The following is a 26,382-nucleotide window of genomic DNA, read 5'->3' on the forward strand; positions in this document are numbered from 1 at the left end:
GCTTGAAAAAGGTGTGTCACCCCCCCAAAGCCGGCACAGGGCCTAGGACAGGCTGACATGTATCTTTCTCTTGTACAGGGTTGTCAATGTCACCAGATACCAAGGTGTTTGAGGATCGGGTCTGCTTGCTTTGCCCGATGTGTGGTGTAGTGCTGTGTTCTTAGGAGAGACCTGGGAGTTTGGGGAGGGAATGGAGGCTCTCATATGCCTCCTGGTTCTCCATGAACAGATGGTCTGATTCAACAGGTGGGCCCAGCAAATGGGTCACCTCTGATCACCAGCCTCAGGGCCTCTGCTGGGCAGGACTCAGGACCTCAGAGTCTTTCCAGGTTCCAAAGATTCCCTGAGACTCACCCCCCACCTTTCCTGTCCAGAAAGACTCACTCCTGATGGCCCAGCCTTGTCTGCGTCCTTCCAGGCAAGCTCTAGACCACGGTCCCTCAGGCAGCTCTCAGCCTGTCCCCCATGGACCAGGCTCCCAGTTCCTAGAAGGTCACTGTTCCCTGGTCTCCAGTCTAGGCTCACCAGAAATTATCAGTTTTAGTTGAATGATTTTAAAGGTATCAAATATCTATATATTTTTTTAAGTTCTTTTAAGAATCTCCTTGAAGATGAAACACATTTAGCAAAAGAATAAGAACAATAATTATAAACAGAAAAAGACTTAAAAATGGACACGGTTAAAGATCTGATGAGAGGCTACAATATAGCTGGCAAGGAAATTCAGTTATCTCCGTGGCTCACAACACTTCAATAATTAGAATATCAACTGATGACCCTATGCCAGAACATGTTAAAACTTCAGGAATTGCATATATTCTCTAGAATACTTAAAGCATTTAGCCAAACAGAACTGAGGGCTTATTATTTGTTTGACAGTGCTCTCCAAGTAACTTAGCATACCAAATAAACAAGCCCAGCTCGTCAAAAACACTTCATTTACAATTTAAATCCAGGAAGTTTTAAAAAAATCCTTAGAAAGTTTTTAAAGCACAAGCCTAAATAGGATTACCGATGATACAAAACTTAAAACTTAATTATTTATTTAAGCAAGGTGACAATAAGAGATTCTAAAGCAAATAGTTAGGGTTCTATAGTTGTTAGCAAAACTTAGCTCCCTTAATATGGAGAAGTGTTAACTAAGTAATCAAAACCTGATAAAGACAAAACGTAGAAACTGGTTTTCCTAAGCAGAGGGAGAAAAAAACCTTTGTTTACATTTTCTCATCAAGAGCAGACCAACAATCCATGAAACTTGACTTCTGAACAGAGAGAAAAGCAGAATTTTAAACTTATACCAGTGTATTTTAAAAATCCATTCATTTCAACTTTAGTCCATCCTGATGGCATATAAAGTTCCTTTCCAAACATTTCCCTTCACAAAACCTTCTACTACTTTCCTTGCATTCAGATTTTGTCCCAAGCCATTTCTCTCTGAACAGCCAGTCTCATTTTAGGACAAAATTACTTTCTTTTTTCCTTCAACAAAAATGTATTTCCATTCCTTACATCTTTCTTAATACCTACAGAGTTGCTTCCCTTATTACATTTAGCAGAATTTTAACTCTTAGAAACCTTAGTCTCCAGTGAAAACAAGTAGGAACCAATTGTGAACTGATATGCCAGAACTCTTTAGATGGCAAACTAATGAATCAATTAAGCACAGATCATGTTTTCCAAGACTTGAACATCCTTACGTTCTCTGTAATAATCAGCCAAAACCACAAACCTACTTTCAGTAGTCAAAGCTTAAGCACTCCATTCTATTTGGAAAAGACCTAGATGTCCAATGAATTCAATCCCATTGATCATCCAATCAAAACTTTAAAGTTTCAGGTTACCAAAGACCTTGAAAGCTAGCCTAGCAATGACCCATGAAAACTCTGAGACAGATAAAATTGCCCACCATTATTGACACATTCCAAGAGATAACACGGCCTTATTTGACCTTCAGCAAACCTAGGTAGAATAAATGTTTCATATTTAATGCTGAAAATGGGTCTATCTTAAACCAACAAACTTAAATTAGTTTACATGCCACATGTTTCACCTAGGTCCACTTAAAAGATAACCGATTTGTTCCCCACAGTCAATTTTTTTTACCTGGGACACATGGGGAAACCGAAGTGAGTGGTATGAAGTCCCGGGGGTGCTTTGAGCTCCTTGACAGGAAGGGGAGGAGGAAGCTTCAATGGTGCCAGAGGTACTGAGGATTGTATAGCCGCCAGGTAAACAGGCTGCACCCAAGGGGGTGCAGAAAGAGGAAGTGGGGGAGGGGCAGGCATAAGAGATGAGGTGTCCCATGGAAGGATGGAGGCGGGTAAAAATCCACAGAGGGCAGAGAAAGAGGTCTCCCAATCCCCAAGTATGCCAGCTCTGCCAGAGGAGCAGACGCAGGTTTGGGGTTTTTAGTTTCCCCCCAACAAGTGGAATTATGAATCCATGTCAGTCCAGAGAAGACAAGGAATGTCCCTGAAACAAAGGGAGTTTCGGCAGCTACTTGGGAATATTCCTTAAGTCCCTGTCCTGAGGGAGAAGAACCACAGTTGGCTCCAGTTATTCCCATTAACCTGGGAAATGAGGGTGAAGTCCCCACATCTATTAGGAGGAACAGTGAGATAGAGACTCTGTCCCCTTTGACGGGGATGGCCTGTGTTTCCTTTTATTTGGAGGAGGTCTATCTAGATAAATTCCATCCAATATGTTAGGAGGGAGTTTGCTGATCTGGTTCCTAACCAAACACATTCTGTAAGAGGCCCTTACGTCCAGGTCCTGATTTAGAACCCTGAAGGCCTGAATGGACCTGGGGTACCTCCATCCATTTCCCCTGAAGCCTTACCCCCAAGTACCTCCGAATGTGACTGTGTGTGGAGACAGGGCCTTTCATAAAGAGATGATTAAGTTACACTGAGGCCACTGGGGGCCCTAATCCAATCTGACTGGTGTCCTTACAAGATGAGATTAGGTCACAGAGACAGACACACCAGGGACGTGTGTGCACCGAGGAGCGACCACGTGCCTGACTGCAGACTTCCAGCCTCCAGAACTGTGAGGACAGAAATGTCTGTTGTTGGGGCGCCTGGGTGGCACAGCGGTTAAGCGTCTGCCTTCGGCTCAGGGCGTGATCCCGGCGTTATGGGATCGAGCCCCACATCAGGCTCCTCTGCTATGAGCCTGCTTCTTCCTCTTCCACTCCCCCTGCTTGTGTTCCCTCTCTCACTGGCTGTCTCTATGTCTGTCAAATAAATAAATAAATAAAATCTTTAAAAAAAAAAAAAAAAAAAAAGAAATGTCTGTTGTTTAAGCCACTCTGTGCGTGGTGGCATGGCGACCTGGGGTGAGTCATACAGTGACCACGTGTCCATGCATCAACCCACAACAATGACCCCCTTACACACACACTCAGAGACCCCAAACTCCCACTGAACCTTCCACACACACACACACACACACACACACACACACCCCTTACACACACACACGCCCCTCTCCATTCTAACTGGACGTTGGGATCAGGCCTGTTTCAGGCCATCTCTCGATTCTTATTCATGGTTGGATCGATGAACTCATCGCCACGAATCGACGCGTGTCTTTGTTTGTCAAATAGGAACCTAAGGTCCCTTCCGGTCAGCAGCCACGATTCGCAGTCCTGGAGTGCTGGGAATACGAGAGCACACTTCGAGGACACCTTCCCGCACACGTCTCCCCGAAGGAGCAGCTCGGGGCACTCACGGCTGCCATGTTAACACAACACAAGGGGATCTGGACTGTGCAACCATTTCCAGAAACAAACCGACCAACCAGTGATATAAGCAACAGCTGACTGAACACAGATGGAATTTTTAGAATATTTTGCTGATAATTCAGCTGATGCTCCAAGAGCGGGCTGATCTCTGGGGTCACGAGGCCGTTCACAGTCGTGTGGACACGCAGAAGTGCTGGTTAATTGGGAGTTCTGCTTACAGGTCTGCCGGATGAGCTCCTTTCCCAGTGTTTTACACCACTAGATTAAACTAGATGTTAGCCAGGGGAAATCCGACGATGAGGCATTCTTGATTCAAACATCCACACCACCTTTCATGTAGCGGGAAGGAAAGGTGTCAGAGTCATCAGAACTTGCGTTGACGTGTCTGATAGTCTCCAAATATTCCTCCGGGGTCAGGCGGGGCACTTCCTCAGGGCAGTCACCCTGAGCAGGCCAAGTTCCACCCAGGTCGGCCATCCCAGTCTCTGCAGAGGACAGTCAGAATGTTCTGGAGCAGTGCCCCCTATGGCTATAACTGTGGGAGCTCAGAAACCAGGACAGGTAGACCCCCTTTCCCAAACCAAGGTACAGGTGTCAACTTTTCTGCCCCTTGGTGGTGGGGGTGCTCTATTCAAGGGCTGGAATATGACCCAGGTGAGAGAAAAATAGAGGTCCAACCTCCAGGGCACATCTGTGTCTGTGCCATAACTGGCTCTACCTCTTCCCAACCCTTCTCACCAAAACCCTCCTCCATGCATCTGGGGCCCAAGACTCCATGATGGGGTGACCGGGACCTCAGGGCTCTTTCTGGACTCCCAGGATATAAGCGATAAAAAAAGGGAGCAGCCCCAGCTGGAATTCAGCTGTGGCGAGTGGATTAAATTATTTATAAAGACATTCTCCAGGCAAAACAATGAATGTCATAGACAAGGAGAGTTCTCCCCGCCCATCATCCTGATGCTGGTATCTTTGGGGATGTCTGTCCCAGCCCGATTTCCATATGCCCACGTACACATGAGTCTGAGGAACAGAATCCCACGAATACTGCCCCCGGCCCCTGCTCTCCTCCTGCTTGCCAGGCCGGGAGGGGTGGCCCTGCTCCTTCCGAACCCCACATGCAGGGGCCCAGAGTGTGTCTAGCTGGTTTTCCATTGCCCACGGGCATGAGCCTGCTACACTGCCCATCCCTGGCACCTCCTGGCATGAGTGGGAGAGAGCTCCTCCATGCGGGCACTGAGAGGTGGTGAGGCCCTGGGCGGAGTGAGCACTGAGGCTGTCCACTGTGGCAAAACCAGGCTGTCAGAGTACAGGGCTCGGTGGCCGGGCCCGCTGCCCTGTCCCCGGTGGGGCTGGGATCTGAGACCTGCAGCACAGGCCGTGACGGCGGCAGCAGGAGCGCATCCGAGCCGGCCCTGGACCAACCTGACGAGCCATGGAGCCCGCACGGAGGGACGCGGGTGCAGCCCCAGGCTCTGGGAGGCGCAGCGGCACCCAGCGCGGCCTTCCTGTGCCCCCGTCAGAGTCAGAGTTTACATTCCTGGCCCAGGGCTCTTCTCCTCCAGTGCGGGCCAGCGGGACACACGGACAGAGGCCAGTGTCCTGCGCTGCTGCTTCTCCTGGAGCAAAAGAAAAAGCTCACGGATTTGCAGCCGGTTTGTTCCCAGCAGCGTTTCTGCCTCACCTGGCCGGTAGGCAGACACTAACTTCTCAAAGGAACAGAGCCGTCGGTCCCTCTGAGCCATGCGGCTTTCCAACCACCACAGACTGGAAGCCCCATCCCCATTCAGGGCTGCTTGCGAGCCCCTCCCCTAGTGGCCCATAGGCACATGCCACGTGGGCTGACTCAGACCCAAGAGCCAAGGCTTCTGGCGGCAGGGGGCAGTAGGGACCAGCGGAGCTGCCACTGCTGGGGACTCAGGCTCTCCTAGGATGTGAGCGCTTGGAAAGAGCTGCAGTCTTGTTCCCCGTCAGCTGACCTGCCCTGGAGCCCAAGAGCCACAGGATCAAGAAGGCTCTGTCGTCCAAGCTCCGCGTACCGAACGCCCATGGGGAGCAGCACCTGACCGGGCAGCCTGCCTCCAGGCCCGTCCCAGTGCTCATTCCAGAGCCCATGAGCCCAAAGCCCCTCTGCGACCTCACTGCTCACTCCGCACTTTCCTGTGACAGTACAGGAGACCGCCGTTCGGTCCCAGAGTTCCACAGGGGTCGTGATGTAAAGCAACACCTCAGATGGGCCGAGCCCCTGCCCTTGGTAAGTTCTGTCTACAGGGCAGAAGTGGGGCCCCCCGCCAGGCTCAGCCTCGGGCCGCTTCCCTTCCGGCCTGGCTCTGCCGCAGGGCTCGGGCCTTCGCCAGGAGCCTCTTACACCGACACGTGTGTTTTATTATTACATAAGCCACGGATTCATCACAGAACGTTCAGGAGACACAGAGGAGGATGAGGAAAAAATAAAAACCTCACACTGGCACCAGTCAGGGCAACCTGTGTGTATCCTGCCAGGGTTTCCTCTCACGGGAGCAGAACACGCCCGTCATCACCTAAAAACATACATCCCTCTGTTCCCGGCCTTCTTTGCTCAATACGGACGCTGAATTGTTCCTAACTCTGGTGCTAATGGGCTGGGGGGGGCTCTAGAACCAGAACCGACCCGGCCATCTGTTCGCTGACATGTGGGCACTCAGGTGTTCCTGATGCTTGGGGTCAAAACAGTTGGGTCCACGGCAAACAGCTCACAGGTCAACTGTTCCCTTGGCTTTGAACTTCTTGACAGATCACTCACTTGACCGAACCTGGAATTTGCTTCCATAAATGTAGGAAATGAAGCCATCAATTTCCACTGTGAACACACAGTTTAGCTTGGGGATAATTAAAAAAAAAAAAAAAAACCAAACCAAAAAACCCAGGAGAAAAAGGACAAGGAAAAAATCCTTAAGTTCACATTGATGCATAATACTATTCCTAGAATATCTGTATTAGAACATAAGCTAGTAAGAAACGGGGATCCACAAAGCTTAGCAGCACCGGGATTACAGGGTATTATTCTGCCATATGACCGATTTATTCAGATTTTAAATATAACTCAACACCTAATTTTCAGGGTCAAAGGCTCTAAGCCAAACTCCCAGAAAAAGTGCTAGAAACAGGTCTTCCCATATAATTTTCAGACAGACTCATGGCTTTACACTCAGTGAGGACACCTAGACACCTCTTTCTGAGGTTTAAAATGAGACAAGAATATACAGGGAAACGGAAGGAAGCAGCAAGAAAAACCAAACTCCAAAACTAAAGGAACAAAAACCTCCCACTGTGGTTTCGCAATCTCAGATTTGCAGGCAAGGGGTATGGAAATCTCGACAGACCGGCTGCGTACGCTCGTCTCTGCTAGAACAATGAGCTCTGGCCCACCCAGAGGGTGAGCCCGCACTTGCGTTCCTGGAACCCCAAGGGTCAGCAGAAAGGGCAAGATCCTGGAACTCCAGGGACAGGCACTACCCTAGCTCCCTTGTCTGTCCTGTCGACTGCTCTGGAGAGCAGCGGCTTTGGGGCAGGGGAGGCCTCAGGCATGGAAACAGACCCAAGTATCTGCAAGCGTAGCCACGCAGCCCTTCCTCCTGTCATATCTGGCTGTGACTGCTGGCTGGGCTCCATGCTGCCTTTGGGAGAGCCGTGGGGGCAGAGGGTGTTCTGGGCAGGCATGGAATGTACGGTCAGCAGGCATCTGCAATCTCTGCTGATGTGAGAGACCAAACTGAGCCGCTGAAGCCACGAGGAGAGGGCTGACAAAGCCGGGTAGGCCGCAGGCCACAACACCGAGACACGGTTACACACCTTTCAGGTGGTCTTCTTTGGTGAGGATTTTGAAGACGTGCTTTGTTTCCTGTAGAAGGATTCCTGTAACACCCACATAGGAGGGGCATTTGGATTTTGTGACTGCAAAGGAAAAGGGCATTCAAGGCCTCAGCCTCAGTGGTGCTGGGGGCCGCACAGCTAGCTAGGTGGGGGCAGGGGGGAGGGGCTCCTCAGCTGGCCAGGGACCAAAGTGCATGAGAACTCAAGGTCCCAATCCCCTGCCTGTGGCTTTATAGCCTCTGGGCTGCTCTGACAAGGTGTCCTTTGGAGGGCCTGCAGCCACTGGGGTCTTGGGAAGGACTACAGAGCCAAGATCACGTGTATATCCAGTACCACCAAGACTCACAAGTTGCTGGCACCGGGCCAAGTCTCACGGATGGGATCTGAAGGAACACCTGTCCACCATGGCCTTCCCATGACCTCCCAAACTCTGGCCAGAATGGAATCTTGCTACAGGCTGTGGAGCAGTGAGTGGGACGAACGGCCCCTCAGCAATCCTGACCCATGCCCCCGTGTGTCCTGTAGACATTCACTGAGCACCTGCTATGTGCCTGGCACTGTCCGAGGTCAGTGCCAGGCACGGGAGTGAACAAGACTGTTCTAGGTTCTGCTCTCAAGGAGCTGATGTTCTAACAGTAGGAGGGGAATGTGTACCAAATCAGATGACTGCATTTTCTGATAGTGGTAACTGTTAAGAAGAAAAAACACAAGATAATGGGGGGGAAGGTCACTTTCAGTGATGGCAGGCCCTCGGGGGAAGTGACATCTGAGTAGGGACCTGAATACTGAGAAGCCGTCAGTCTGTGAACACACAGAACTCTGGGCAGAGGGAAGGAATAAATCAAAGGCCCCGAGGTGGGTTCAAGCCTGATGTGCGAGAAGCAGAAAGCAGGCCGATGTGGTCAGACCTGGTGCTCAGCAGAGTCGGAGAGGCCTTCTGATCACAGTAAGGAAGCAGAAGACAAACATGGCCCGAGGTTTGGTATAAGACCTTCCCTCTGGCTGGCCGGTTGGGGGATAAGCAGTGCGTCAGCAGGGAGAGGGTTAGGCAGCTTCTCCAGGAATCCAGGGGAGATGGTGGTGACTTGGATTCGGGGGCGTGCACGTGCTGACAGACTGGGAAGAAGAAACGTGATCCCACCCAGGTTTTTGGCCTGAACGACCAGGGTAAACGCTGGTACCATGAACGGAGCTGGGGAACACAGGGCAGGGGCTGAAGTGAGGAGGCGGACTGGTTTTGGGTATGGAAAGGTTGTGACGCCTACTGGACGTGTGGGCGGCTGTGTGCAGTGGCAGCTGGATGAATGAAGATGTTCAGGGGAAGGTCTGCCCTGGAGAGGACACTGGGAGCTGGGAGTCCACAGCTGAGATTGAAACTATGGGGAAATGGATGGAAGGGACTTTCTGTTCAGGGCTGGGGGCGCGTGCCAGCAGCTGCTGTGCCCCCGGGGAGAGCAGCAGGGATCCCTGTGTGGAAAGGCACACAAAGACCATTTAGGGTGTATCCAAAAAGGGGCCAGAACTGGCTCGGGTAGCTACTCCATCTCCCACCCCAAAAAGGGGCCAGAACTGGCTCAGGTAGCTACTCCATCTCCCACCCTCGTCGGTGATCTGGAAATATCCACGTAACCAGGAGTGTGTCTAGCCCTGTAGCACAGAGACACGCTGCCACTGAGGGACGGTGCGGGCGTTCGCGTGACCGTGGGCTCCTAGGCGAGTTACCTGAAACAAGAGCCCCGTGAAGATCTGCCTTTAACAGCTTGGCCTGAATCATCTGTGGCTGCCTAGGAAGTAAACAGAAGCCCTCAGTGTTGACCACGATCAAGATTCTGAAGGGAGCACACAGGTCTACAAACTCCTGCAGCCGGCTGGCTCCGAAGGCTGCGTTTACAGTGATCGTAAGACTTGGGTTCTGCCCCAAGGGGCAAGGCTTCAGAAATGCAACTCACGTGTCTGGCTTGACTCCCCCGCACAGGTCCCGGATGTACTGTTTCCAGAGTTCATGCAGAGGGAGAAAAAGACTGTATCTGTGGCAAAGTTAGAAAGAAGTAAAAAGTGAGGCGACACAAGCATGGGATTATAATGTCAGCAGAGCACAGAGCGAGGCCTGGTGCCAAGGACCCCGACCTGGGTCAGTAGGGACTGGGTGTGGATCCTAATTCTACAGCCGATAACCCGACTGACGACAGTCAAGTGCTTCCACCTCTTGAGGCTCGGTTTCTGCTGCTAGAACCCTCCTGAGGCTAAGGTGGGGAGGAAGGAGGTGCCCTCCATTGCCCTCCATCCTTCCCGCTGGCTATATGCAGCCTGGATGGCTGGTGCCCCAGAAGGCCCTTAGACCGTGAGGCAGCAGGCACAGGGAGCAGCGAGGGAGCAGCCAGGGAGCTCCGGGGGCGGCGCTGCCCCACCAGCCCGGGGCCGGGGCGGGGGGGTTGCTCATCTGGTCTTTTCATGAGAGCAATAAACTTCAGTCTTGCTGAACCACTGCTCTCTGAGGACTCCTGTTACAAGAGCTGACCCTGGGGAGGGGAGTGAACAGGAGACGCTGGCTGCCGTGCATGTCCCCACGTATGGGAACCGTCTGAGAGAGCAAGTGGTGGGACAAAGAGGAGGGACCAGGTGAAAGGACCTCAGAGGCTTTCGTCTGCGGTCAGTATTACTGCGCTGGTGCCTCACTGGAAACCTGTTACAGGAAATGGCAGGTCAGACCAAGGAGAACCTCAGACTTGAACTCGAAGTGGGCTCCACTGGTGCAGACACCAGCGAGGGAAACTGGGCACCAGCTGCCCCTTGCTGCACTCAACGCCCAGCCTTTTTGCAAGCGGGGTCACGGACAAAGTGACTGACTTTGTCCTGTGGGATGTGGGAGGCTATTCAGCTACAGATCTTGGAGCAGAAGTCTACAAACAGTCCGAACATGAGCATATGCAGAACTGTGGCCAAGGCGGGATGCAGTGTCCGCTGGACGGAGGAACATGTCCTCCCACGTAGTGATGCGTCCCTTTCAGAAACTTCTGAAACATGGGGACAGCACGCTCTTTGGCAATAAAACTCCCGTGGATGATCTGTCTAGTGCTATGCAAAACTATAAAGAGCATATATTAAGATATACCAGCTCCTCTTTCTCTAGGAAAGCTGAAAGACAAACAGCCTGTTGCCATGGGTAACAGACTGGCTTGTGGTACAGGTCTCATTAGTTCAGGACAGAAGCCAGACAATAACACAGCAAGAGCCTCAGGGTGCCCTGCTTTAAAAGCCAAGTGCAAACCTAGCCTGAATTGGTAACGGAAGGCTGCCCCCTTGTGGCAGCAGTGGGAGAAGCTCCCTTAGCTTCAGGGAAAAGGGGCTCCCAGCCCTGCCTCTGGGCTTCCCAAATCCACACCCATTCCAGGAAGATGAAGCTGCCTTAGGTAGAAAGGCAGGAAGGGCTTGGCTTACCTCTGCTGCTCCGGCTTAGTGTCAAAGAGGCGCAGCTCCCTCCTCTGTCTGGCAGAGAGGCTTTTGAATTTTTTTTTCTTCTCTTTTCACTTCCCGCGAGTGGAGTACTCCAGGACCACAGCCTTGAGCTGCAGCTGGTGCTCGCGGGCTTGCTCGCTCACGTGGCGCGTGCTTCGCTTCAGGAAGGCCCTCATGAAGGCCTCGGCCTGCTGGGCTCCCGGAAGCTGCATGGGGACAAGGTGGCACAGGGCCCACTGCTCTGGTGGGGGGCGCTCTAGACCCCAGGTCCTCCTACACACCACAGAGGGGATGCCTTCACTGACCCATCTGTCTCCCGACTGAGCCTCACACAGCCTCTCACTGCTGAATGTCGGCTACCCACAGCTGTCCAGATGTGAAAGTCATGTTCAAATACCAATTCGTGACTGCCACACAAAACAGCCACGTCCAAATTCAACTCCCTACTCTATTTCGCTGAGGTTATTTTGAGGAGGATTGTTAAAAAACCCCAAAACCCTTTACATGAGGAAGCAAAGACTTCTCTGCTCCTTGGCAGGGAGGAAAGCCTGAGAAATGCATGACAACAATATTTAGTCAGTTGTGACCAGATGAAGGGAAGCTCGCAGTAGAACCAAGAGATGGCCTCGAAGGACATGCTCCTCACACTTGGGTAATGGTACCACCTGGTGCCCCAGGATGGACCACACCTTGCGGGGTAGGAATTTTGACACGGTGCCCATGTTGCAATCCTCTTTCCTTGGGTTTGGCCCCGTGGACGCGTCACGGCTACTTGCTAGGTCTGCTCCCGCAGCGCGTGGGGAAGGAACGTGCCAGTGCGTCTCAGCCTCCTGTGCTCACTCTCTCCCACACAGAGCAGAACAGTATTTGACCGTGACTTAGCACAGACTCCTAGGACGTGGGGGCAAAAGAACTGTCCTAACTGTGTGTAATTCCTGAGAGAACTCCAATGTCACCGCCTCTCACGTTGGGAGTTCCACCGGGCTGCTCCGCATTCAGCTGCCCGTGTCCTAGGTCGGGCACAGCCCAGGCGGCACTGTCTACACAGATCATTCCTCTTGACTGGGGATTTCCTGAACCCCTGTTATGCTAACCAGGCTGCCAACCCTGTGAAGCTAATGTGTCAATACTCCCGCTACCTTATGGAGAAGCGGGGCTGGAGGGGGTGTGATGGGATACACTCAATCTTCAAGGCAGCTCCCAGTAAGGATGGCAGTCAGCGTCAGCCTTGCCCCTTTAGATACTCACTAAAGATCCATTATCATCACTATTACTACTGTGACAGGACAACTAGCTGCTTCTTTTAAATTCCTAAGTGGCCCTTCTTCATGAAGAAACCACATAACGGTGTACCAGTCTCTTAAAATCTTGATTTCAGGTGAACTCGCTCATTAGCAGCCCCCAGTGGAGCTTCTGCCCAGCTGAGAAAGCATGTTTGCAGCACCAGATATAATCCATACATTCCCCTGAGGAAATGTGACTGCCTGCCCTCTTCAAGAGGCAAGGGGGCACAGTGACAAAGACAAATGACAGTGCTCACCAGGGCAGGTGGGCACAGCCCAGCGTCCCCTACACAGTGGGAGACGACACAGGATCAAGAGGTCCCAGTTAACCGAACGAGGAAAACAGCGGCCGGCATATGGAAAGAGGCCATCAGAACAGCAGATCGTGACTGAGCTGAACCCACCTACTGGAAGGATGAGGAGTGAGACGGGGGAAAGGACATCTAAAGCAGGACTGGGGTATCGAGCCATCTTTGCCATCACCTCCGCTGCTCCCAGACTTCTGCATCCAACTCCTTGGCCTCTTTCTGAGAAAAGGCATGGGAGACCACACCCGGGGATTCAAACAAACAACAGGAAATGATCAATTCCTGTTGGGCATGACTCTGAGACCCACGACCTTTCTAACTATGAAACTAACTATGCTTATTTAGAGATAGGAGAAGATGGGCTGCTACAAAGAGCACAGGCTTCTCAGCTTTCTTGGATGCCTCTTACTCTACCCTCTGGCCACCCGTCCTAGAAGGTCCAAGAGTGTGCTTTCAAACAGTGCTTCTCGGGGTGCCTGGGTGGCTCAGGCAGTTGAGTGTCCGACACTTGATTTTGGCTCAGGTCATGATCTTGGGGTCCTGGGATCGAGCCCTGTGTCCGGCGCATTGCTGAGCGGAGAGTCTGCTTGAGAATCTCTCTCTGTCTCTCTCTGTCCCTCCCCTCTGAGTGCGCGTGCTCTCAATTAAATAAATAAATCTTTAATAAAAGTTATATGATAGAGCTTCCCTGGTTGCAGTTGGTTAGAAATATTATTTTGTTTACTATAAGATGTTTTAAAGAGGATTTTCAGATATTTATATCTATGAAATTAGGGTCTATCATACAACAGGTGGTGTCCTACACTGATAAAACATAGTAGGTCTTTCTTCAAGCTCAAAATATATATATCGATCAATGTAGTTTCAACCTTAAAAACCTCCACACTCCTCTGTTCCTTACTTAATTTTCTGATGAAGAAAAATATGGCTTTGGGGACAGAGTATGGGTGTAAATGGAATAAGTGTAAGACAAAGGCCTGGTTTAAGGGTCAAAAGACTAGAAAACGTGGTTCACACGACACTGCAAATTCCACCCTAGCTCCTTTGTGTTTCCCTGAGTGCTCGTGAACAAGTAAACCAAAGTGTTTATATTACACAATATATTATATTATATTATATTATATTATATTATATTATATTATATTATATTCAGAGTCTGGTTCTCCTTGAAATGCAAGAATGGCATTAAAACCTGTTGCTAAAGAGCAACCCCAGGAATGACTTTGCTTCAACTGTCACAGGTGTGTCCACTAGACTTGAAAGTCTTTTCTGGAACAATACACATCTAACAGTTATTGAGCACTCATTACTTGTCATGTACCTGGCTAAAAGCTGCACATTTTATCTCATTGTATTTCCTGAACAATCCTTTAAAGTAGATATTATTCCTATAACCCACGTGAGAAAACTGAAGCTCAGATATGCTGAGACACATAACTTGATCACAGAGATAGGAGTGGCAGAGGTGGAAATGAACATACTGGTCCAAAAACCAGTTTTAACGGTGTCTACACTCCCTTGCTTATAACCGCCCTGGGTGCTTGCTCCCTTCCTTGGCATAGCTATTCTCCGCTCAACTCCCAAAGTCCTGGCTTAGGATATCATTCCTCAGCACGCTCCCAGCGCTTTCCAACAGACAAGGGTCCTTCCCAGAACAGCAGGCTGGGCAGGCAGCACTATAAGTAACCTCACAGAATGGAAACCAGGCTGTAGAGAGGCTCAGGGCCTTAACCACTGTCACCAGGTAGTGGCCAAGTCTGTCCCAGGCCTAGGGGCCCTCCTTTAGCACCGCTAAGCAGATCCCTTGGGGACCTGTCTCCAGCTCTGACATCCATCCATCTCTAGGTTAGGGACTCAGCCAGGCCACCGAGACTCTGGGCCTCGGGTTCACTTATGTACTGCGGGACAATGCCCCCAGCAGTTTCATTCGGACCCCGCTGCGACCCTGTTCACCTACCAGCACCTGCCTCTGCACATCCCACCCCTCCACAGCTTAGAGACCTTCAACCCCGCTTACTCTTCATCGTCGGGCCGCTTCCGGTGCGCTCTGATGACGATTCCCGCGAGCGACGCTCACTCTTTACCTCTCTTCACTTTCTTCAGCAGCCCTCGGCCATGAGAACATCTCTCTTCAAAGTTTGGGCTGAAGAGACTTCTTGCGCCCGAGCTGGCGCGCCACGCCACGTCGCCAGACTGACGCTCCAACTCTCAGCTGGGGCCGCGGGCGCGCGGGCTCGCAGATGGCGCCCTTGTGACGTCACTGACGCGCGCGGACCTACGGTGGCGCATGCGCCTGGAAGGCGACTTTATTACACACGCAGAGGTGTCGCTAGTCTTGAGGGTGTCTCTGCGTGGTGGGGCTTTCTCAGCTTGCGTGTACTGTAGACGCCGGGAAGACTAGAAACCGTGGGGATGCGGTTAGGGCGTGTGGACTGCTTGTGGAGAGCTGGAGTAGAGCGGGGCGAGCCGACCTGAAGAGGACCGCGGGGACCTTGGGTATCAGGGGAGGACAGAAAGGGGTCTCGGATGGTGGGAATGAGGTACGTGGGGTCTCCAATCAGCCTTCTCTACAGATTGGCCAGGGCACTGACGTTGGGATGGAAGGTTTAGGCTCTAGTTTTGACCTCGCTTAAGGCACTTCCCATCACCAGGCCTCCCTTTCCCACCAGCTGTGAGTGGGTTGGGCCTGATCGTCTGAACGTTTTCTTGAGACCCAGAACGTTAGTTTCTGTCAGGCAGTTAAAAGGCAAGGAATTGATGCTCATGGTTCTGGGGAAGGGTCCAAGAATTGTGGCTGGGAGGCCTGGTGCAGACCTCTCAGAAGTGGCCTGGTGTGCAGCACTGTGCAGCCTTCCTTTCTGCGGAGTGCGGTTCAGGAGAGCAGTATAGCCCGTCCACTTTAAGTCAGTGGGTCTCAATTTCCAGTAAGGTATAGAAACCTTTTAAAGGAACAGAAATTCTCTAGGAACCCTGAGGTTTTATGTACACAGATCCTAGTTCGGGTAACATCGATTTAGTTTTGGGTGGTGACCTTGTGTCATTTTGATTGTAAACATAGGACTGCAGGCCCTGTAATTCAGTGGCTATACCGTGGTTTGTCCTGGTGAACGTGAATGTATGTATATTACCATCAAAGTGGAATTACAACATTTAAATGTATTGCACTTCAAGATGCCGGAGAATAGTTAGGACTCTATGGGACTAAGCTTGAGAAACTGCTTTTGGGGATCCATACCATGTAAACTACCAATGTGAATTTAAAAATAGCAACATGAGATAGCTGAAGATAGTAAGAGCCAATTTCAGTGCTATAGTCTCAAGGGGGCCCTATTGAGCAGGACCTTTGTGATTATGGTGACAAGGGAGAAGGCAGACCTCTGTCTCTGAGAGCTGCTTTTTTTAGGGTTGCTAGGACTCTTTATCTCCCAGTTGACACCTTCTGAAGTAGCCAAGTCAGCCCATATGACTGCCAGTCTTCCATGGAGTTGCCTGCTTTTGTTGGGGTGAGCACTGAGAACTGCAGTTACTTTGTAATTCCCTGATCACTACATGGTTTTTTAAAAAACAAACCACTTTATTATCCTCAGGAAACAAATGTCTGTGTATGCAGAGTGGCACCTGTCCTTACAAATATCCGTATTATTGTGATTGTTGTTTATAATAGTAAAAACTTGGAAACCACTCTATATTCAACAATAGTGGATTAAATAAATGAAGTATGTGTGAATTAAGTACGTAGGTTAATTAAATTGCATTGCAGTCAAAGGGTAAGCTTCAAAAATTCAGGTTCCTTAGCATCCCTGGAGATTCTTATTTGGTATGTGAGTCCTAAGAATCTGTATTAAAAAAAAAAATGTTCCCAGATGCTTTTGTGAGTAATTAGTTTGGGAACTATAGTATGGTACATTTGTAGAACTTAATATGATAGAGCACCATACAGCCATTACACAAATTAGAATTTATATTATAACACATTGAATGGTTACAATTTTTTAAAAGGTTATAATGTTTTAAAAAATTATAAATTTTTAAAAGGTTTTAAAGCTTTAAAATATTAACACAAAACTAAATGTATACACAAAAAGGATTGAAAAGGCAGACTCAGAAGAGGAAGTTTTTAACGGCTACATAAGTAAGCTTATGAGGGATTCTTTCTTCCTTTTGTCTCTTTTCTAAATTTTGTTCAGAGAAAATGAGACTTTCTTATTTTTTTTAAATCTATAAATGATAAGCTTTCAAACATGGCTACACATGTGTTTTCCCACTAGTGGCTTTGTGAAAGTTCCGTAGGAAGTCAAAGTTTGAGAGCATCATTGCAAATGATCATCCCCTTCAGCCTGAGCAACTTGTGAAAAGCTTCAAAGGTGCAGAAAAATGGTAAGAATTCTACAGTGAACACCCACATGCTTTTCAGTTCTGCAGTTCATATTTTGCTGTCTTCGGACAGGTTTCTTTTGATTGCTGCTTTAAGACATTCAGGCTGTTAGGTTGAGTACGCACGTTTCATATTTAAGCTCAAAACATTATGCCTCAGCTACTATTAAATAAGTACATATCTGTAAAAGTTAGGACTTGCCTTATAAATAAATACACAAATATGGACCAGAGTGAGCTGATGCCTCTGTTAAAGCAGAGCCTGGCACAGACGACGCAGTTGGACAGGACAGCCATCATCTGCAGTCTCATAAAACTGGCACAGTCCCTGAGGCTCAAGATTAAGAATGTCTCTCATCCCTTGATCTGTATGCTGGTCCAAACGTGTCATATTGATTGACAAGGGAGCTGGGAGTGTTGGTGGCGTGGGATGTGGACACAGTGGCACCAGCAATCATTCCTCAGGCTTGATAGTGCTGTAGGACACTCCCCGTGTGACAAAGAGTGAGGAGAGTAGGCAGTAAGGTTCCAGACCTAACACTGGACTTTCCTGCCAGACAAATCCTTTCCTGCTGGGTGATTGGGTGTTCTGGCTACAAGAATCAAAGAGCTGATGTTCACAAGGGGAAGACATACCAGCCCCTCTGGTCAAGACACAGCAATGAGCGCTAAGTCAGTTAAATCCAATCATTAAGATTCCAAACAGCATTAAGGGACTACAACACTTAGCATGTGGCCAAATATCAGTTTCTGAAATCGAGGTTTGTCAGTCTTTCAAAATCGAAAAGTCATTCTTCAAGGCTAACTTGATCCCTGATGTCTAAAATGCAACATTATAGATTCTTCCAGTTCCCTGAAGAAGTTTCCCTCTCAGCTGAACCCACTGAGGAAACTCAGTTATGTTTTTCATGATGGAATATCTGAATGAAGAGGAGGCTCTTTGGGATCCTGCTATCTCCTTCACGGGATTTAAGGGGCAATTCCTGCGGCATCTGAAGGATTTGCAGGGAAATCACCGCAGGCTTCATGGAGCATGTGTGCATGCAGCTCACCCTTTCCCTCCCCTGTTGTGATCTGTGCTCAGTGTTGGGGAAGCAGCCTAAGAGCTATTTGTTAACATATCTATGAGTCCATTTTAGGCCAAAAAATGGGAAAGTGGGTGGGAGAAAGAAGCTGATATAAAATCACCCCAAACTGGAATTGGAGTAAGACCAGAAAGCAAAGAGACCTGGGTTTTGTGCTATTTGAGTCCCAAAGCCCTGCTGGAAGTTGAGGACAGCCTTTCCTTTCAAGATATTTAGAGCCAGAAGGGGACCTGAAACTATTTAAAAATCCAATTTAGTGAAGAGGTCAGGTCCTTAGCATAGCTGCCTGACAGGAAAAAGTGTGACCTTTCTGAGAGATGGTGCTACCTCTTAGTTTCCTTCAGTCTTTGTTCTTTAATACACAACATACAGCTTAAAATTTGAAAAGCAGTATATCTGACATGGAAAGAAGCAGGAACTGTCACCCGTAATCAGGACAAGAAATGTCACCAGAGTAGAACCATAGATGACCCAAATGTTCGAACTGGAAGACAATACTTTAAAATACTTTTATAATACTTTAAAACTTCTACAATGCTATTACAGGAGGTGGCGTCCTCGGGGGCAGCATAGGACGATCCTGAACTCACCTTTTCCCATGCACACACTGAATCCATACCTACACATAGAAAAATTCTTCCTGAAGAAGCACCTGAGGGCTGATGGAACAGTTGTTACCTGACACAGGATAGAGGGACCACATAGGAAATGGCAGGAGAAATGGAGACACATTAATGTTGGGCACCCCACTCCTGATGCTGTGAACTATGATAGGGAGAGACAGCACTGAGGGACCCAGGTGCAGATTCGCCTAATCTGCAGCAAAGCAAACCCCCCCCCCAACACCCCAGTGGTTTAAAGGGCAACTAGACTATGAGTAAGGAAACCCATTTACTAACACTAGAGGGTCCACCAATATTGGGGGGAAACTTCTGGAACTCTCTGTGGGTTCAGAGGCACTGGCAAGCACCATTGTTTATGTTTCCTCCGTGTCTTGGTGGCACAGATGGGAGCAGGGCCCAGGCATTCTGCCTGGCGCACCATCTTAGTGAACGTTGGCCCTTAGCCTACACTGGCTCTAGCCATTCCCCCTAAGAGGCCTGCCTGCCCATGCTCTGGCCAGTTCCAGCCATCCCACCAGGGTGGCTGAGGCATGGAGCACCCTGAGGCCCACTGGCCCATGCCTGCTTCAGCTGCCGTGGTCCCAGCAGTGTACCCCCTGCATGGAGAGTCCCAGCCTGCACCCACCCCAGCTCTAGCCATACTGCCAGGGTGGCACCAGCCTGGAGTGTCCTAGGACCACCTGGGCCATGCTTGCTCCACTTTCAGCTGTTTTGCCAAAGTGGCTTCAGTATGGAGTACCTTGGAACTCCTACCAGCCCACATCCTAGCACCAGATGTTCTGCCAGCGTGGCCCCATGGAGCATCACAGGAGTACCTGTCCTGTGCTTACTCCCATCTCCGGCTGTTCTGCCAGGGTGGCTCTGGTGTAGAGCCCCTGGAACCTTTTGGCTCATATCTATCTCAGCTCCAGCCGTCTCACTAGGGTGACCCTAGATGAAGTGCCCTGAAACCTCCAGCCTCTGCCTGTTCCTGCTCCAGCCAGCCAGCCAATGTTGCCAAGCAAATGAAATCTACACAGGGGACATTCCTCACAAGGCTACTCCTTCAAAACTGGTAGGTTAGCTGTTCTGCTTAATTCACAGAAACAAAATGAGGAGACAGAGGAATATGCTGCAAATGAAAGAATAAGACAAAACTTCAGAAAAAGAACGAAATGATACAGAGATAAGCAATCTACCTGATAAAGAGTTCAAAGTAATGGTCACAATGATGCTCACCAGACTTGAGAGAAGAGTGGATGAACTCAGTGAGGACTTCAACAAAGAAGGAGATACACAATATAAAATAAAATCAATCAGAATTGAAGAATACAATAATGGAAATGAAAAATACACTAGAGGGAGGGCACCTGGGTGGCTCATTCAGTTAAGCATCTGCCTTCAGCTCAGGTCATGATCCCAGGATCCTGGGATTGAGCCCCACTTGTGACTCCATGCTCAGTGGGGTGTCTGTTTCTTCGTCTCCCTTTTCCACTTCCCCTCCCCCTGCTTGTGTGTGCTCTCTCTCTCTCAAATAAATAATCTTAAAATAATAAAAATAAAAGAAAAATAAACTAGAGGAAATCAATAGTAGAATAGGGGATGCAAAAATGGATCAGTGGCCTGGAAGACAGGGAAGGCCGCCCAAGCTGAACAGCAAAAAGAAAAAAGAATTTTAAAAGGGAGGGTAGGTAAAGAGACCCCTGGGACACCATCAGGCATACCAACATTCACATTAAAGGGGTCCCAAAAGACAAAGAGAGAGAAAGGGATAGAAAACTTATTTGAAGAAATAATAGTGGAAAAATTCCCTAACCTGGGGAATGAAACCAATATCTAGTTCCAGGAATCCCAGAGAGCTTCAAACAGAATGAACCCAAGATGGCAACATTAATGATAAAGAGAGAATCTTAAAAGCAACAAGAGGAAAGCAAACAGTTATGTACAAGGAAAACCGCATAAAGCTTTCAGCTGATTTTTCAGCAGAAACTTTGTAGGCCATATGGCAGTGGCAAGATATATTCAAAGTGCTGATAGGAAGAATCCTGCAACCAAGAATACTCTACCCAGTAAGGTTATCATTCAGAATTAAAAGCGAGATGAAGTTTCTGAGGCAGACAGAAGTTAAAGGAGCTTTAACCACTGAACCAACCTTACAAGAAATGTTAAAGAGACTTCTTTATTCAGAAAAGGAAAGGCCATATGTAGAAATAAGAAAATTATGACAGGGAAAAAAAACTTCACTGGGAAAAGTTAACAGAAAGGTGGTAGATCAATCACTTATAAAGCTTGTATGAAGGTTAAAAGACAAAAGTAGTAAAATCAGTTACTCCTAAAAAGATTTAGCTAAGGAATTCACAAAATAAAAACATGTAAAATATGATATAACCTAAACAATGGGGTGAGGGGACGTAGTGCTTTTAGAATGTGTTTGAACTTCAGTGAGTATCGGCTTAATACAGGCTACTATATACTTAGCATGTTCTATATGAACCCCGTGGTAAAACCCAGAACTTATAATACATAAGCAAAAAGGGGAAGGAATAGAATCCAAAAATAACACTAAAGAAAGTCATCAAACCACAAAGGAAATAGTAAGACAAGAAGAAAAGAACAAAGAACTCCAAAAACAACTATAAAACAATTAACAACATGGTAATAAATACATGCCAATCAATAATTAAATGGACTAGATGCTCCAATCTAAAGACATAGGATGACTGAATGGATAAGAATACAAGATCCATATATATGTTGCCCACAAGAGACTCACTTCAGAACTAAAGATGTGGATTGAAAGTGAAGGGATGGAAAAATATATTCCATGAAAATGGAAATGAAGAAAGCTGGGGTAGCAATACTTACATCAAACTAAATAGACTTTAAAACAAAGACTGCAACAAGAGGCTGAGGGCATTACATAGTGATAAAGGGTTCAATCCAACAAGATGATACAACAGTGGTGAATACCTATGCACCCAACAGGGGAGCATCCAAATACATAATGCAAATATTAATAGAAATAAGGAGAAACTTGACAGTAATAAAGTTCCCAAAAAGGGAAGTAAAGTAACGTAATAAAGTTAGGGAAATTTAACACCACCCCACTTACATCAATGGATAGATTACGTAGACAGTCAATAAGTAGGGAAACGGTGGCTTTGAACAATACCATTAGCCAGATGAATTTAACAGATATATATAGAGTATCCATTCAGGGTGCCTGGTTGGGCGTCTGCCTTTGGCTCAGGTCATGATCCCAGGGTCCTGGATTCTTGTCCCACATCGGGCTTCTTGCTCAGCAGGGAATATGCTGCTCCGTCTTCCTCTGCCCTCCCTCCAACCATATGCTCTCTTGCATGATCTTGCTCTTTCAAATTAATAAATAAAATCTTTAAAAATTCCATCCCAAACCAGTGGAATACACATGGAATATTCTCTAGGATAGATCAAATCTTAGGCCACAAAGCAAGTCCCAGTAAATTTAAGTAGAATGAAATCATACAATCTTTTCTGACCACAATGTTATTAAACTAGAAATCAATTATATGAAAAAAAGATGGAAAAACACAATCACATGGAGGCTAAATAGCATGCTCCTAAGCAATTAATGGGTCTATGAAGAAATCAAAGAGAAAATTTAAAAAAATACCATGAGACAAATGGAAATGGAAACACAATAGTTCAAAAATCTTTGGGATACAACAAAAGCATTTCTAAGAGGACGTTTATAGCAATACATGCCTACCTAAAGAAACAAAAATCTCAAGCAATCTAACAGATCATTCCCTACATATTTTCAGACCACCGTGCTTTGAAACTGGAACTGAATCACAAGAGGAAAGTTGGAAAGAACTTAAATACATGGAGGCTAAAGAGCATCCTACTAAAGAATGAATGGGTCAACCAGGAAATTAAAGAAGAATGAAAAAAATTCATGGAAACAAATGAGAATGAAACCACAACTGTTCAAAGTCTTTGGGATGCACAAAGGCGGTCCTAAGAGGGAAGTATATAACAATACAAGCCTTTCCCGAGAAACAAGAAAGCTCTCAAATATACAACCTAACCCTACACCTACAGGAGCTGGAGAAGGAAGAGCAAATAAAGCCTAAGCCCAGCAGGAGAAGAGAAATAATAAAGAGAATGTGTCTCCACTCCCAACACCTTCTTCATGGATCAAATACTCAGTATTGTTAAGATGTCAATTCTCTTCACTTGATCTATCCATTGAACATAATCTCAATCAAAATCCTAGATTTTTCTTATATAGAGGAGGCAAGTTGGCAGAGGACCAGGAGACCCTCTTTCAACTGGTCCCCTGAATTTAGCTGGATATCTATCAAACCACTTTGAACACCCACAAAATCAGATCAGCCTGATATGTAAGAATATGTCTCTGGATCTCTTCACGCAAGAAAGTGACTACTTTTTGCAAGGTAGGACGTGTGGAATCGTGAATCTGCGGGGAGATATCAGAAGATAAACAGAAGGGGGTGGGAGCCTCCATCAGTTGGCTCCTGGAAAATGATATAACACTGGAGTGCAAAAGCAGAACCCTGAGAAATCTGCTTTAGTGAGAAACATCCCTCTCTGAAAGGGGCTCTGGAAATGAAAAGGCATTATTCTGGGCAGCACAGTGTGGTCTCGGGATCTGGGTGTCACAGAGTGAACGGGGGTGCCTGAACATGTAGAGTGCCCGAGCAGTGGAGCCAAGAAGCTGGTTATGGTCAGCAAGCCCAGGAGGGGACTCTCAGCTCAGGTCATCTTAAACCAAGAGCCAGCCAGTTGGTCATCACTCTTTTCCTGAGCAGCCTGAAAGAGACTAGAACCTGTGCCTCGGCAGGAGCTTGCAGGGCAGTAGTGGCCTGGAAAGGACATTAAGGTGGCACCCAGACAGGATCCAGGAGCTTCGGGTGTGTGTTCAAGCCCGTGGCTGCTGGTGGTTTTAGAGTCACAAAGGACAGAGGCACCCCTGGAGCTACCTCTGAGAGAGTTGCAGTGGGTGTACACTGGGGGAGGCTGCGGTTTTCAGTGCATACAAAAGTGGAGACTGTTTGTCCCAGAGGGTTTATTAAAGAGGGCAGATAGCGATGTTTCTGCTCTGGGCCAGAGGTTTGGGCACAGACATTTTTGCTCTGATCCTCTGAAGAGGCACCGAAAGCCTCCAGGGAACAAAAGCCACACAGAGGACCAGTTTGCACTGAGACCATCCCCCTGTCATGGAGAGGGACAACTCCACCCAGGCAGGGATCTTGAGAAACAGCATGGCAGGCCCCACCCCCAGAAGACAGTCTGGAAGAACAGGTGGGCAGCAAGCCTATAGATACCACAAGACTATAAAATTCCAGTGCCAGGGGAAAATAGCATGTTGAGCTCCAGCGTACATCTTGCTTGGGTCATGGTTGATATTTTGGACTCTGCTCATTTGCCCACCCATAGTTCTCTGGACAGAATGACAAGAAGGAAGAACTCACAAAAACAAAACAAAACCAAAAAACAGAGGCAGCAGTCTGTGCCACAGTGCTAATCGATATAGATACAAGTAAGATGTCAGAGACAGAATTCAAGATAACATCATAAAGTTAATAACTAGGCTCGAAAAAAGCATAAATGGCAATATAGACTCTCTAAGGGCAGAAATGAAATCTAATCAGGCCAAACTTAAAAATGCTATGAATGAGATGCAGTCTAAACTGGATACTCTATCAGGTAGGGTCAATGAGGCAGAATAGAGAATCAGTGATCTAGAAGATAACGTGGTGAAAAGGAAGGAAGTTGAGGAAAACTCAGATAGGCAGCTTGTAGCCCATGAAAAAAGGCTTGGAGAGATAAATGATGCCATGAAATGTTCCAATGTCAGAATTATTAGGATTCCCACTTGGGTAGAAATTGAGAGAGGGCTAGAAGGTATATTTGAGCAAATCATTGCTGAGACCTTCCCTAATCTGGGGAAGCAAACAAGCACTCATGTCCATGAGACAGAGAGGACGCCTCCCAAAATCAATGAAAATAGATCAATACCCCAACATATAATAGTGAAGCTTGCAAATCTTACAGCCAAAGAAACTATCCAGAGAGTAGCTAGGGAGGGGAGGTTCCTTATGTATGTATGGAGGGAGGAATATCAGAATAACATGAAACCTATCTACAGAAGCCTGACAAGTCAGAAAGGGCTGACAAGACATATTCAGGGTACTAAATGAGAAGAACGTGCAGCCAAGAATACTTTATCCAGCAGGGCTGTCTGTTGTTCAGAACGGATGGAGAGATAAAGAGCTTCCAGGGCAAACAGAAACTGAAAGAATATGTGATCACCAAGGCAGCCCTGAAAGAAATATTAAGGGGGATTCTGTAAGTGAAGAGAGACCCCGAGAGTAATATAGACCAGAAAGTAACAGAGACAATCTACAGAAACAGGGACTTACTTTACAGGCAATACAATGGCACTAAATTAATATATTTCAATAGTGTCTCTGAATGCAAATAGGCTAAATGTTCCAGTTAAAAGACACAGGGTATCTGATCAGATAAAAAAGCAAGACCCATCCATATGCTGTCTACAAGTGACACATTTTAGACCCAAAGACACCTCCAGGCTGAAAGTAAGAGGGTAGAGAACCATTTACCACACTAATGGATCTGAAAAGAAAGCTGGGATAGCAATCCTCCTATCAGACAAATTAGGTTTTAAACCAAAGACTATACTCAGAGATGTAGAGGGATACTATATCATACTCAAAGGGTCTATCCAAAAAGATCTAAGAATTATAAATATTTATGCTCCTGACTTGGAAGTAGCCAATTATATAAACCAATTAATAAACAAAATAAAGAAACATATTGATAATAATACATTAATAGTGAGAAACTTCAACATCCCACTGACAGCAGTGGACAGATCATCTAACTAGAAGATCAACAAGCAAACAAGGGCTTTGAATGACACACTGGACTAGATGGACTTCACAGATACACACAGAGTATTCCATCCTAAAGCAACAGAATACACATTCTTCTCCAGTGCACATGGAACATTCTCCAGAATAGAGCACATATGGGTCACAAGTCATATAGGTCTCAACTGGCACCAAAAGACTGGGATTACTCAAGTCATATTTTGAGAGGACAATGCTTTGAAAGTGAACCCAATCGCAAGAGGAAATTTGGAAGGAACTCAAACACATGGAAGTTAAAGAGCATCCTACTAAAGAATGAATGTGTCAACCAGGAAATTAAAGAAGAATTAAGAAAATTCATGGAGGGGCGCCTTGGTGGCACAGCGGTTAAGCGTCTGCCTTCGGCTCAGGGTGTGATCCTGGCATTATGAGATCGAGCCCCATATCAGGCTCCTCTGCTATGAGCCTGCTTCTTCCTCTCCCACTCCCCCTGCTTGTGTTCCCTCTCTCGCTGGCTGTCTCTATTTCTGTCAAATAAATAAATAAAATCTTAAAAAAAAAAAAGAAAATTCATGGAAACTAATGAAAATTAAAGCAAAGCCGTTCAAAAACTTTGGGATGCAGTAAAAGTGGTCCTAAGAAGTACACTGCAATACAAGCCTCTCTCAAAAAATTAGAAAAATCTCAAAAACACAAGCTAACCTTGAACCTAAAGGATCTGAGAAAGAGCAGCATGTAAAGCCTAAGCCAAGCAGGAGAAGAGAAATAAAGATTAGAGCAG

The 26,382-nt window shown here is 47.4% G+C and overlaps 1 protein-coding gene and 1 long non-coding RNA gene across 2 annotated transcripts; one reads left to right on the forward strand and one right to left on the reverse strand.

Moving 5' to 3' along the window:
* Positions 1 to 538: 538 nt before the first annotated feature.
* Positions 539 to 12,103, reverse strand: LOC113249399 (ribonuclease P protein subunit p29-like). Its single transcript, XM_044380942.3, is given in 6 exon segments — positions 539 to 5,361; positions 7,574 to 7,675; positions 9,317 to 9,378; positions 9,544 to 9,621; positions 11,033 to 11,256; positions 12,017 to 12,103. Coding segments are annotated over 6 exon segments (870 nt in total). The 3' UTR covers positions 539 to 5,044.
* Positions 12,104 to 14,923: 2,820 nt separating this feature from the next.
* LOC130544123 (uncharacterized) lies at positions 14,924 to 25,541 on the forward strand. Its single transcript, XR_008960126.1, has 2 exons — positions 14,924 to 15,181; positions 16,910 to 25,541. It is a non-coding gene; the product is annotated as an uncharacterized LOC130544123 (long non-coding RNA).
* The last annotated feature ends 841 nt before the right edge of the window (positions 25,542 to 26,382 follow it).

This window comes from Ursus arctos, unplaced genomic scaffold (assembly GCF_023065955.2).
Source record: "Ursus arctos isolate Adak ecotype North America unplaced genomic scaffold, UrsArc2.0 scaffold_19, whole genome shotgun sequence".
NCBI lineage: Eukaryota > Metazoa > Chordata > Mammalia > Carnivora > Ursidae > Ursus > Ursus arctos.